Below are 14,455 nucleotides of genomic sequence, written 5' to 3'. Positions count from 1 at the left end.
ATAAAGGAACAAATCAGAGTTGGGGATCTTTCTTAGGAAGGATGGTCAGGGAAGGCCTTTCTGATAGTCAAGCCATGATGTGAAAAAGAGAAGGATTTGGTGATGGGAAGTAGGAGAGAAGGAACATAGTAAACAACACACGTCATGGCCAATGTCGGGCGAGGACAAACATGGGAGAAACATGGAGCGAAAAGTCCACAGGGGCAAACGTGAGATCCAGGCTGGAACTTACAGGGCTCTATGGGGTTTGGATTTTATTTGAATTGCAAACAGAACCTTTAAGCAGGTTTAAGGCAAGGACCTATCACGGGCTTATTTACATTTTAAGAAACTCTCTTGCTGCCTTGTGGAGGCTGGCTTTGAGCACAGCAGGAGTGGAAGCCAAGAGTCAGGTCAGGAGGCTGTGCCCGTCCTCCAGGAGAGAAGGGGTGTTGTAGAGACATGGCGGTGGTGCGGGTGGGAAGAAGTACATGAAATGGATACGCGTTTTAGACGCAGGACTGAGAAAACTTGCTTCTGGATTGGGCTCGGTGGCTTGCGATGATGCTGGAAAATGAGGATGACTTTCGGGTACCTGGCCTGAGTAGCTGGGTAGGTGGTGGTGCCCTGCACCAAGGCAAGAGCGTACTGGGGCAGGAGGGCGGGTTTAGGGGGGGTGAATCGAGAATTCAGGGTCCACGTGGTTGTCGGTGGAACACAACCTTGTCACTTTAGGCAAAAGGAAACAGGGGCACAGAGGTAAGGTTCAGCCCTCAGGTAGAAAATATGGATGAAGGTTTGAATCAATGGAAATCAACAGCGTTTTAATTCAAGGGAGTCCATGAGATTGTCTTGGGAGAGAGTGTGGAGAGAGAACAGGACCACTGACTGCAATGTTGAGAAGTTGGATAGAAGAGATTGGATATTAAACCCCTGAACAATTGCTTTTTATATTATAAGTGTTTGCACTGTTTATTACTTCTGAGAGACAGGAAGATAGGTTTGATTGAAAATGTTTCATGATTCTGTGTCATTTCTGTTTCCCTTTGAGTTGCATAGAGTTGCATGGATTTGCAAGTGAAAACTCCTTAGGGTAGAATTTTGGGGAGTTGGGTTGGGTTCAAGTTCTGAAACTCAGGACTTGGGTTCAAATTTAAGTTCTGTCTCTTACAGTATAAATGAGCTAGGGGAAGTTTCTTTACTAATCTGGGCCTGAAAACATGACGACATAATACTACCCAGCCTCATATTGGTGCTCTGATCCCACGAGAAAATTCAAATTAATGTGAGAACAGTGCTTGATGAATATATTACAACTGCTACTACTACTATTACTACTCTTATCAGTGTTTGAGAAAACATGACTAATTAAAGCCAACTCTTTCCTCTTGGTACTTTAAACATAATCTCATTCTATAGAATTGTTCAGGTACATGATATTTTTCCATTTTCATGCCGGATCATCCACTATTGTGGTGCCTTTGTGATCTTGCTTAGTTTACAAAGATTTTTTTTTTTACCATGAAAATTTACTACCTTACATATTAAATATACCCTCAATTCACAGAAAACTAAAGTGTCAAGGTTATTTGACAGGTAATAAGCGGTCTCAAATGCCATGCTTCTCCTGTAAAACAAGTTACATTTGCAGGGTAATATTCCTTTGGTACCCAGAAAACCCAGTGCTTGACAATCATCTCAAGAAAATGAAGATAATTCTTCAGATCTGAGCATATCCTAAAGGTTTGAAAATTCTTACATTCATCAAAAAATTGAACACATACATACGCCTATGTACATATCTTATGTTATAGTTAACTGTGCATTTGTCCTTTTCCTCCCTGGCCTGAACTCCTAGAGGGTGTGGATAATATCCCACTCGTTTTCCTTTGCACTGTACTCTGCACGTAGCAGTTTTTAACACTCTCTTTTTTCTACGTCCAAGTTCTCCTGGTTTTTTCTTATCCAAACCCAGGGTATTTTGGGCAAAAATGTCTAGCTGTCCTCCCAAACTTATACTTATTCTCCTTTTCCATAGTATAGAGTTGCTGCAGGCAGGTAGATTCCCACCTGGAGACGTTGTCCCAGTCTACATTTTCCCATTACCCCTCCCCCATTGTATCTGGATCTGATCATTGTCATTAGAATGGGTGGCGAAGTGCTATGTGCGCTTCCAGGCCAAGGCCTTAAGGACTGTGTGGGCCTTATGCATGCTTTCTTAGCCCTTCTCCCGCTAAGTGCGGACAACGCCGAGGCCAGGGGATTGTGAAGCCTCAAGATAGAAAGGACCTGGTGCCTGAATCACTGTGTGGAGAAGATCAGCTTCCAACCCTGGAACGCCACCTTGGACTGTCTTTTGAGGCAGAAATATGCTTTCACTGCGTTTGAGCCTTTATACATTTGAGAGTCTCTTTGATCCAGCAGGAAGTGTTAACCCTAACTAACGGAGTGCTTATTAGGAGGAAAGGGACTTCCATCAAAACAGAGCTACATCTTTGGAAGATGGTTTTGGTGTTACATGCTCTTTTGTTTCTTCCTGCATACGGTGCAGAAAATGAACTTGTCTTTGAAAACAGGAAGAATAAGGGTGTCCTCCTCAGCAAGTACGGATCTTCCTTCACTTATGATGGGGTTATGTCCCGATAAACTCATCGTAAGTTGAAAATATCATAAGTTAAAATGCATTTAATACATCAAACCTCTTGAACATGATAGCTTAGCCTAGCCTGCCTTTACTGTGCTCAGAACACTTACATTCTAGACTACAGTTGGACAAGATCATTTAACACAAAGCCCAGTTGAATATCTCATGTAATTGATTGAATGCTGTACTGAAAGTGAAAAACAGAAAGGTTGTCTGGATACAGAATGGTTGTGAGTGTATTGGTCGTTTCCCCTCCTGATCTCATGGCTGGAGCTGTGGCTACCCCCGGCCAGCATCAGGAGAGAGTGTCGTATAGCATATCACTAGCCAGGGAAAAGATCAAAATTCAAAATTTGAAGTATGATTTCTAATGAATGTGTATCATTTTTGCGCCATAGTAAAGTCAAAAAAAATCATTAAGTCAAACCATCGTAAGTTGGGGACTGTCTGTCTATATAGCAGATATGATTCTGTGACCTTAATTCAAGTGTCCCAAAATTGTCACAGTTCTTTATTTTCTGTAACTCAAACTAAATCTAACCTTCTACCCATTTTATACCAGGAAGGGTGGAAAATTTAATCGTCATCTCAGGGCTGCAAAAAAGTCCTGAGAGTCTTAGGCAGCCCAGGAGCATCAGGAAGGATGCAGCGGTTATTCATTCATTTAACAACTAATGAGAGTATACCTCTGCCTGCGGGCTGAGGTAGCAGACCTCATGGGACATATGGTTTGGTGGTAGAGAAAGAAATGAATCAAATAATCACCCAAACAATGTGACTGGCTCCATGAAGTAGATGAAATAAATACTGGGAGAGCAATGGGAGGTTATTTGGTCTAATCAGAGAAGTAAAGGAATACTTCCCAAGACAGGGATGATTGGTCCTACCTGTATGATTAAAAGAATGTTGCCAGATGGGGGAGAGTGTTTAAAGCAGAGAGGACACTATATATAAAATCTTTTACCTGGATAAAGCTACGGTAAACAGGAAGGTCTGAGCCAATGTCTGTATGACTAGGGTGAAAAATTGGGTTTGTAGAGGAGTAGAAATCTGGGCCATGCAAAGCCATTGAGGTTCTCTTAAGCATTTTTCTTTCAATCCTAAATTCTGTGGAAAAATATTGACAGAATCGGGGGCGGGTGCCCAAGGTACAATTTCATTTAGAAAAGACCTCTTGAATACAGAGTGGAGAATGAATTGGCAAGTGAGAAATAATGTTAGAGCAGATATAGGCAGAGCTGTTAGGAGGTCATTTTTATAAAATTAATTAATTAACTAATTAATTAATTTTTGGCTGTTTTGGGTCGTCTCTGCTGTGAGCGGGCCCTCTATAGTTGCAGCAAGCAGGGGCCACTCTTCGCTGTGGTGTGCAGGCCTCTCATTGCGGTGGCCTGTCCTGTTGCGGAGCATGGGCTCTAGGTGCAGAGGCTTCAGCAGTTGCAGCACACAGGCTCAGTAGTTGTGGCACGCGGGCTCCAGAGCGCAGGCCCAGCAGCCGTGGCACGTGGGCCTAGCCACTCCACGGCATGTGGGATCCTCCAGGACCAGGGATCGAAACCGCTTCCCCAGCACTGGCAGGCGAATTCCCAACCACTGCGCCACCAGGAAAGTCCCGGTATTTTAAATGTTTATTCAAGAGGTGGTAGTCCCTTGGCTGGTGGTGTAAATGGAGAAAAATTGAGAAATTTAAGATCTACTTAGGAAGTCATATGGAGAGAAGTTAGTGATGGACTGGAGGAAGTGAGTTTCGAGAATGACACCGAGGTTTCTATTTTCGCAACAGAATGGCTGGTGGTGCCACAAACTGAGGTAGGAAACTCTAGAACAAAATTGTATTTGGGGGAGAAAGATTATGAGTTGAACTTGCATCTTCTGTTTCCCACGGGTTATCGTGGATGTGTCCACTGGATCTATTTTCTAAGCCTGTCAGGTCCCTTGAATTCTAGCTATACTCCCAGAGTTCTAATTTTGCTAGGCTCCCTCAATGAGATCTTGTGACACAGCCTATTATAATGTCATGGGAGAGAGAAAAGGATACAAAAGTCAGGGTAAGAGAGAAACCAAAGGCCAGCCTGTAGGGAAAGCTGAGTGTGGGTCTCTTACACACGTGGCTCACAAAGTCACAGACCCCCGTATCTCTCCTTACTCCCCTGAGAAAGCTGGCTTCTCAGAAATCACATGTGCACTAGGAAGTACTTTGCACAACCCAGTGCCCCAAATGGCAGATCTTCTCACCCTTCTTATCTCGGAAGCAGCATCTCTGACGCTTCAAGGTAGGCGGTCTTGCAGCTAGCATAGCTTTTTGTTCTTCAGTTGGCAAGAAAGATGTGGAACTTGGATATCTATGGTATCGACTTAGTTCCTCCTGGGCAACGTACCCCAGAGGACATTTGGCGTGAAGCACTCCATGGACACAGGTGTTCCATGACTGTCCTACTGCAACAGGGGCTATAGGGGGAGGGGCTGGAAGACAAGATTCCTTGGAGGAGGTGGCCTCAGGTGTCTCCACCAGTGGGCCTTATTCAAGCAAACAAAATGCTTTATGAAAAGCATTTCTGTTTACCAAATTTTTCAAAATCATACTGGAGTCCACTGCCCTCACAGTAGCAGGTTGGGTCTTCCCTGGCCATCCAGTGGTTAAGACTCCACACATCCACTGCAGAGGGCATGGGTTTGATCCCTGGTCAGGGAACTAAGATCCCCTATGCCGTGTGGCCAAAAAAAAGAACAAAAATAGCATGTTATGTCTCACATTATCCGCCTAAAGACGTCTTCAAGATCATGTCCAAGTGAAACCCCCATAATCAGAGCTCACATGTTAAATTTAACCCAGTCAGAGTAGAGAATGAGTCTTTTTTAATGAATCAGTTTTAATTGAACTGTAGTTGACTTACATTGTTGTGTTAATTTCAGGTGTACAGTAAAGTAATTCAGTTATACACATGTATATCTATTCTTTTTCATATTCTTTTCCATTATAGGTATTACAAGATATTGAATACAGTTTCCTGTGCTCTACAGTAGGACCTTGTTGTCGTCTTCTTTAATGTGTTTTACTAACTGGCCAAAGTGACGTGCAATGACTTTAAGATGCCAAGAGGCTGACTGTTGAGATTTGCAACAGATTGAATTTCTAGGAGGACATTACATCAAATCTACACATTTTCTCACGTGCTTGGCCCTTGTTTTATTTAATTTAGTTTTGTGGGGTTCAGTCCATATCTCCTCTGACACTATTTCCTTTATGACTTCATGGGACAAACTTGAAATATCTGCATGTCCATATTCTTTGACATTTTGAAATTGGCTGTGAGCTTTTTGAAAGAACTTTCTTTTTCATTGTTTATCATCCATTATTTATTTGGATTAATTTCAAGCTGGATTCAGAAATTTTAACTTCGACTCAGGTGAACAGCAAAGTGATTCAGTTATACCCATACAGGTATCCATGCTTTTTCAAATTCTTTTCCCATTTAGGTTATTACTGAATATTGAGTTGAGTTCCTTGTGCTATATAGTGGGTCCTTGTTGGTTCTCTATTTTAAATATAGTACAGACTTTTAGAAATTTTTTTATGGAAATATAAGTGAAACGCAGACTACTATTTAACAATATTTTCAAATAATAAGAGCTAGCAAGAAAGAAACCATTGCTTTTATACTAAGTTGATGTTGAAGAGTTTGAGCCTTGTAGGACATGGGATGGGAAACAGCACACAAAAGTAAACACGTGCATGCAGGTGGGCAGGATACCAGCTGCATGGACATGATATGAAGGAAGCATCAGTGACAGCTCAGATAGAGCCAGCATCTGATAGTGTGCAGCATCTTCTGTTTTTTATTTTCTCTCTTGTTGAAAAAGCCATAACACTTGGTGTTGTGAAAACTAAATGAATCAATTGAGCACTCGCCCAGTGCATGGCTTGGAGTGAACATGTTAGGTTATAGTTAAGGCATATACAATGGACCATATGTAGAGTCCCTATTTTACACTATCATAGTTTCCAAAATTATATCTCGTCATAGCATTTGGAGGCTGATTCATCTCCTGTGCTCTACTTGCTACGTGTTATATTGTGCATCCAGGTAGGTGATTGGAATAGCCCACAAAGGGAAGTCATCCATTGCTGGGAGTCAGTGCAGTAAGAGAGAGAGAGAGAGAGAGAGAGAGAGAGAGAGAGAGAGAGAGAGAGAGAAGGATCCTGCAGGCTTCAAAGGAACCAACCAATGTTAAACGTAGCTTGTCATCAGTCATGTTACTGAAGTAAAGCACACACACCTCGGTTCACACCTTATGGAACAAAAATAAAGTGGAATCCACAGACGACCCGGACAGAGTGGAATATTCTTTTAGTTTACGAAAAGCTACAAGACTTTCTTATTGAGGCAGATTTGGAAACTGGTATCAGAACTCACTGCCCGTCTTGTAGTTTTTTACATACATGACTGGTTTATTAAACAGTCTGAGCTCATTAAAATAATTGTATATTTCCCCTGCCACAGGTCAGCTATTTCAATGTATTTCATTGATTCTGAGGCACATATTTTATAAAACATTTCGACATTGCTGAAATCAGCATGAGTCTTGCCATCCACAGTGTCTTTAAGCCAATTAAAGAAAACAGCATATTGAATTTGCCTTTTCCATCTCTTAACAGTATATAGGGAAGGTCCCCCAACTTCCTAATTACACTGGGGTAAAAAAAGAGGTTCATTCAGCTGAGTTGAGCACAGTCGGTGTCACTCTTTCACCTCCTCTCCTGCTGTGTCCACAGGACGTTGCCTGGGTGAGGTGCAGAATGTTCTGGTGAGGTCAGGTCCTCGGGGTCCTCCCCCCTCCCTCCTTTGGGTCTCTCCTCCTCTGTTTGTTGGGGCTGGAAGGAAGGGCGGGATGTATGTTCCACTGTGTACGCTTTTAATTGTAACCTAGTGTATTGACACCATTAACTGAAAGCTTGTTGAATTAATTTACTTCTCACAGCCACACTAAGGTAGTGTTACTAGCTCCACCTTAGAGAGATTCAGTCATTGCCAGGATTAGGATTTAACCCTGTTTCTTGGCCACTAGGCAGAATCTTTTTTTTCCTTTTGCACATCAGTATGGAATTTTTTACATCAGTTGACAGTGATGTGTGGGGATCCATGGACGAGGGTTACAGAGAATCGCCAGGAGAGTTAAGGTTCCCATGCTCAGGAAGAGTGAAGCAGGGCCAAACCTGAGCTGGTCATGTGTCACAGAACTTAGCAGTCAGGTAGAAGAAGGGCCCACATGGCAGCCGCTGAGGATAAGCCAGTGAGGGTCAGGGAAAATCAGTAGATAATGGTGTTTTGGAAGTTGACCAAAGGCAAGGGTTGGAGGAGGGGCTGACAGTACTTAGTGCTGCTGTGTCACATAAGATGAGCACAGAGAAGTGAGTGAAGGTATCAGATCTGGTGATGCAGGTGTCATTGGCAAGGAGACTTGGGAACAATGCTTCACATGCCTCAATACCTCCTGTATCTTTCAGGATAAAGGATAAAGAGATCAGTGTCCTAGAACCTACAAGGCCTGGCAGGGTTTGACTATCACCTCCCTCTGAGGCCAGATCTTTTTTTTTTGTTTTTCATGTCTGACTTTTTTTTTTTTTTTTGGCGGTACGCGGGCCTCTCACTGCTGTGGCCTCTCCCGTTGCAGAGCACAGGCTCCGGATGCGCAGGCTCAGCGGCCATGGCTCACGGGCCCAGCCTCTCTGCGGCACGTGGGATCTTCCCGGACCGGGGCATGAACCCGTGTCCTCTGCATCAGCAGGTGGACTCTCAACCACTGCGCCACCAGGGAAGCCCCTGACTTTGTTTTTTATTCAGGTAGAATTGATATATAACATTGTATAAGTTTAAGGTGTACCACGTGATGACTGTATATATTCATGTATTGTGATATAATATATATAATATATGTAAATATAAGGCTCTGCTTCTCTCTGTGGCAGGCTCGTATGCCTCTTTCTGTTCCTTGAACACACTCTCCTCCTTTAAATATAAAATTATTTCTGCCTGGAATACTCTTTCTTTCTCCCCATGTTCATTTAACTTTTTTTTTTTTTTTCAGGCCTAGCTTCATTGCTTTTTATTTCACGCAAACTTCCTTGACCTCACGACCAGACCAAATACCTTATTATGTACTTAAATCATAACATCAAGTATTTCCTGTGTGCTAATTAATTATTGTCTCTTCCACTAAAGTATATTCCATCAGGGCAGGGAGCACGTCTTTTTTTGCTCACCATTTTTTCTTCATCATGGTAAAAATGACTGTCTTATATTGGGAGGTGACTATATATTTGTGGATGAATAAATGGATACTATCTGCTTCTGCAGTTCATCTCATGTAACCACTTTCTATCTTTTTTTTTAACATCTTTATTGGAGTATAATTCTTTTACATCAGTTTCTATCTTGATGTAACTTTTACTTTATATAACAAAAAGTCTGGGAAATGATGATTAATTTAAAGAAAATATTTAAAATTAAAAAATACTATATCTTTAAAAAATCTAGTATAAGTCAATCAACTATGATTTTTTTGGCATTTATTGATCAAACTTTGAGATTGTTTTGGAGTGTTTCAACCACTCAGGAAGGACCCAGCTATTTACTCTTTTACATATAAATTCTGACATCACTTCCTGGTCCTTTCCCAGTGTCAGTGGTTCTTAAAAATGCCATTCATCAGCCTTCTGCCCAGTCCCTGTTTCTCAGAATCAGTGGATCATACCAGTGTCACAAATGCTCCTTCTGTTTCTATGAGAGTCTGTGGCTGCTACTGCTTGCCTAGGGCTGTGCTGGGCCTACATGTGATAAAGCAGAGATTTCCTCGGGTGCCCTGTGGAGAGGCCAGCTGCTTACCAGGCTCCCACCTCTATGTCCAGTTGTCCACCACCAAAGGGGAGCTGTGCTCTGTCCCCCAACAAGCTGTGAGGGCCTTCCTTCTTGCTTTAGCTCCTGGGTGCCTTTGCCTCCATTCTGAGAGCACTTGAATTGTGTACCTATTCACCCAGTGCTGTCTCTACATCAGGCCCTATTTCTTTGTACATTTGGAGTATCCCGTAAGCATTCTGCTACCTCAAGGTCTAATATTTCTGGTTGACACTAAACTCAATTTTAACACCTTAAAGCGCATAATCCAACTCATTTGTTGTTAGTTAATCTCAGTATTCCTTGGGTAGAATCTCTCTACCCGCCTGCCTGAAATGAAGTTGAATCTCCTAATTTCTTATTATTTCTTCAAAGCTGTGATATGCAAGCCCTTTTGAAAATGTCTCTTTCAGGTGTCTGACCCCCTCTCCTCAGCTTGTTCAAAAGTATGTTTTCTTAACTTCACTTCCTTTTAAAAGATGGTGTGTCACGCAGTTTTTTCCTGGCCTCCAGTTTTACCAAATACCCTGCCACAGTAGCAAGCTAACAGAACACAAGTATTCACTTAAACATACTCTAAGCTAACCCCCAAATAGATTTCCATTGCAAATGCATTTTAAGAAATAGGCTGGGGAGCCAAGAAGTAAAATCTGTGGCCTCTGATGCATACGTTTCCTTAGACCTACCTCCTAAACAGTAGTGCAGACATGCCCAGCTGTTTTATTTGTTCTCTATTGCAAAAAGAGAACAAGATCATTTTTATGACATCAAGTTCTATCTTTCTGAGATTAAGAATCATAAAAGTACAAAGTAAAAAAGATTGGAGAAAGAGGTGAGAAAAATGAAAGAAGGTAGGAAGGTAAATAAGGTAAATAAGGAAAGCAAGATGAAACTTGGGGATGGTTTCAAAACATAGCTTGTTAACTTCGTAGCTGTGAGACCTTGGACAAATCACCTAACCTCTCTGAACTTCATAGATAACATGAGGAATTATCTGTCTCATTATCTACCCCAAGGGTTGTTGTACAAATTGGATTAGGCAATTAAAGGGTTAAGCATATTCCTGGACATGGTAAGAGCCCAATAAGTTAGCTACTATAATAATAATCGTATAAAATCAGAATCCTAATAAGAATCTCATTATAGTGTTACTATGCAGAAATTAAGATGTGGGCTTACTTTCATTTGCACCAAGGGTGGTTGCAAATGTGGCTCTGTACTTCCTAGCAGCCTAAGTAAGTATAAAACAAGTCAGGTTGCAAACATCAAAAGATGTATATACTTAAACGCAAAAGTCCTGCAACACCACTTCCTAACCAGCTTGCTGCAAGGGCTCTGTCTCTCTCAAAGTCCCCTCAACATTATCTGTAGTTCAAATAATAATGCCTGGTATGTCTGTGCACGAGGATTTTTAAATGCATTCAGAGATTGTGACCATGATACCAATTCACTTAACTGTATTGCTGATTCACTGAGGCTTTCTGCCAGCATGAGTTTTCCTAATTAATGGACTTACTAAGAACACCATCAAGAATCAAGAAGAACACCATCAAGAATCAAGAAGAACACTGTGTATTTGTTGTCTTTTAATCAGAAAGGTCGAGAGAGTATTACTGAGGGAGAAAAAATGGTTAACTTTTGTAAAAGACAGCTCTCGATTTAATGGCTCATCTTTTCTTCATCAACAGCACCAAGAATATCACAGAAGTATTACTTTTTTGAAGCAGGACTTGCTGCAGTAGAAGTGAGTGTCCAATTCCATGGCTGGCTCCACAAGGATATCTATGAAAGATTTGGGGCAAACCTGTGAAGCTCCCTGAGAGTGCTTTGCATAGGAAATGGCTAGATGCTAAAACGGTCGTATTGCTGGGTTTTGAATGCCCTGATGGTAAATGATGCTGGTTGTCGAAAATAACCAGATAGGTAGTAGTTTTTTCATTCATTTGGTCCTTTTAAAACCCATACAGGTATTTTTTACTAATTCAATTAGTGTATCATCTTGCCAACCCCCATTTTGCTGTAGCCATGCTGACTATGTTTCCTCATCTTTTAGGTAAAAATGTTACGGATTTTTCAGGGGGGGTTATATTCGTTTTTGGTTGTAATGGATACTGTTTGGGAGCGTTATTTGGATACTAAAAACACATCTTCCTTGCAGGGAACATCTTTTGAAAGGCCTGCTAACTCAGTCTAATCACTTGGGTTAAGGAAGTAAGACGCCTTTGCAGTGACTTGGAACAACTTTCTTGACTTCCTGCAATGAGGACGCTTTACAGCATTTTTGGAGAAGTTAGTAAAACCGAATCTGACATCACTACCTAGCAGCAAGTGGTTTGTTCTCAGCAAAGGAGGAAATTGCTCCCTGTCCGATAAGACACCAGTGAAGAGTATGCATTCATTTCTTTTCTTTTTGATTCAGTTTTACAGAGAAACATTTTTGCGGAAATAACCATTATTTTGCCTTTCAGAAGGACGCATGCTATTTCACAGGAATACGACTGATTTCCAGATATGACCATGTATTTGTGGCTTAAACTCTTGGCATTTGGCTTTGCCTTTCTGGACACTGTAGTGTTGGTTACAGGTAAGTACGAGGAAATTCATATTTCCTTAGTTAGTGTGTGTGTGTGTGTGTGTGTGTGTGTGTGTGTGTGTGTAAGGTCATTGGTTTGAAATAGACATAAAAATAAATTAAGCATTGGTGACTGGAGGTGAGGAAGCCAACTGTAAAACAGTCAAGGTTATTGTACCTCAGAGGGACATGGCTTGCTATGTGACAGAATACATTGTTTCTGTTTAAAAAGGCATACATGTTTGGCCAAAAAAAAAATCACGATTTAAAAGGCAAACATTGTCTCTCTGTATCTTGGTTTACAAACATTGTCTCTCTGTATCTTGGTTTACAAACTGTTCAAACTTGGATATTACAAAAGCTATTACTTAACCCTCAAAATATACAAACACAAGTTTATGAATGTCTAAGGAAATTTTAATGACAAAAGAAGTAAATTTTTATCTTTGCAACAAAAAATGCATTTTTAAAAATCATAATATGTCTTTGCTTGCATGCAAGCCACTCCCTTTTTTCAGACCAGTAGTTTGCTTCCTCAAATTTTGATTATGACTGAAATATTTTATTGAATACTTAGTTGTATGGTAGTTTAAAGTAATACAATTGGGTATTTAATTAAATATTAACTTTCTGCAAATTCTTATCACAGAATGTATTTTAAATCAAGGGTTTGGTCCCTTACAGTCGTTTTAATGCTTATTTGCTTTGAAAATTCTTATGGGGCCGCCGCCCTTCCTGGGTGATGGGTAAATAGTAGCGCCTTGACGAGATAAAAATACTTGAACTCTTAAGAATCATGCAAATGCTGTATTCTATAGGAAACTATAACTAATAGGACCTCTGGTACCTATTCACGTTTGAGATCTTTGTACACTTATGGTCCATTTAATGTACATTTCTTGAACGGTTTCAGTTTGGGTCATGAGTACATTTTTGGTTGATATGCAATATTACTCCTTATGGTGTAGAATCTAAAAGCAATGTTTTATTATTGAAAAGATATTTAAATGGTATTTTTGTAGATTTCCAAATAAGTAAAAAAAAAAAAGAAAAGAAAACAGGAAAAAGTATTTTTAAAAATCTTGCTGATTGTAATTCACTTTGAAATCTTTTTTTGACTTTCTACTGCTCTCCTTTTCTCTAAAGGGCAGGGCAGTAGCTACCTTCTGAGCACGCTACATTGTTAATTTACATTTTGTGTAACCAAGGACAGTAGAAAGCAGCGTGGGTAGTGGTTTTTTTGTCTGTTTTCTTTAACTGCAAAAACGGATTAAACATTTTTTATATAGGTACAGCATTTTGTCTTAGTACAGAAAATGTTTACCAAGTTACCATTCCTATAAAGTTGGTTATAATAATAAAAGCCAAATTATAAAGAATAATAATTTTAATAAGGTAATAATATGTGTATTATCATAAGTCAGAGTAAATTTCCATTAAAAATTCCCACTCAGGAACTGTTGGAAAACATTTCTGAATGAGCATCAAGAAATTCTCAAATATTTTATAGGCCACAGAGCAAACCACCATAAAAATTTCAACACAGTCTATTAAGGATTTTTACCATAAGAAACTTCTTTAAATTTATCATCAAAATAAGAGTATAAAATGATCTAGCAACCTTTAAACCAATTGGGCTGAATAGTTTATACTATAAATAAATGTATCGATATACATAGATTTATTTTGAAAACCAAGTTTCACTTCAACTGCTCACATAAATATGGAGAGCAAACATACTCATTTTTAGAAAAAATATATAGATATAATTATCTAGGTGTGCAAATCTTGTTTATCATACTTTGAAGTCCCCAGAGAGATTTTGGGATTCACTGTATAATTTTGGAAATTATTAATTCTTTAAATGATATATTTTTCTATATTAGCAACCTATGAGTTGCATTATATGTTTTACTTTAATGTGTTCAGTTGAGTTTCGTGTTTATAGGAAATATTAGACCTCAAATTTATACTGTGAACTCTAAAGGCATAAAGAAATAGAGCCAAATGGAGAGTGACTTCAGTGGATAAATTGTTGCACAACTCAGATGTGTTATTTAATCTCTAAAATATGGGCAAAGTTACACTTTGCCAGCGCAGAGTAACATCGCTGGCTGAGTTTTACATAAATGTCTGATCTATTTGCTCTGTGCCTCTTTGCCGTGTTAACCGGAAACCAACACTTTGTTTAAAATTTCTAAATAATTCTGGGGGACAGTGATGGTTTCAAGCATGCAGGTAGGAGTGAGTGATCTCTGGCTCTAACAAAGTAGTGCCAGAAGCTACGGCTTCACACCATAACAGCCGTGAATACATGAGTTATGTGAGTTATGAGTCATAACAGTTAAGAGTCATTTCCTGGACATA

General features: G+C 40.1%; 1 protein-coding gene across 1 annotated transcript in view; it reads left to right on the top strand.

Moving 5' to 3' along the window:
- The first annotated feature begins 11,823 nt into the window (after window positions 1-11,823).
- PTPRC (protein tyrosine phosphatase receptor type C) overlaps window positions 11,824-14,455 on the top strand; it is a 123,094-nt gene continuing 120,462 nt past the window's right edge. Inside the window, exons 1-2 of the mRNA XM_082857633.1 lie at window positions 11,824-11,903; window positions 11,985-12,100. Of these exons, the coding sequence (XP_082713759.1) occupies window positions 12,028-12,100 (73 nt within the window). The 5' untranslated portion in view covers window positions 11,824-11,903; window positions 11,985-12,027. The remainder of the gene's footprint in view (window positions 11,904-11,984; window positions 12,101-14,455) is intronic.

Source organism: Leucopleurus acutus (assembly GCF_964270905.1).
Source record: "Leucopleurus acutus genome assembly, chromosome: 2".
In the NCBI taxonomy this organism is placed as follows: domain Eukaryota; kingdom Metazoa; phylum Chordata; class Mammalia; order Artiodactyla; family Delphinidae; genus Leucopleurus; species Leucopleurus acutus.
Note: the sequence above shows the minus strand (reverse complement) of the source record. Positions and strands in the feature narration are given on the sequence as shown.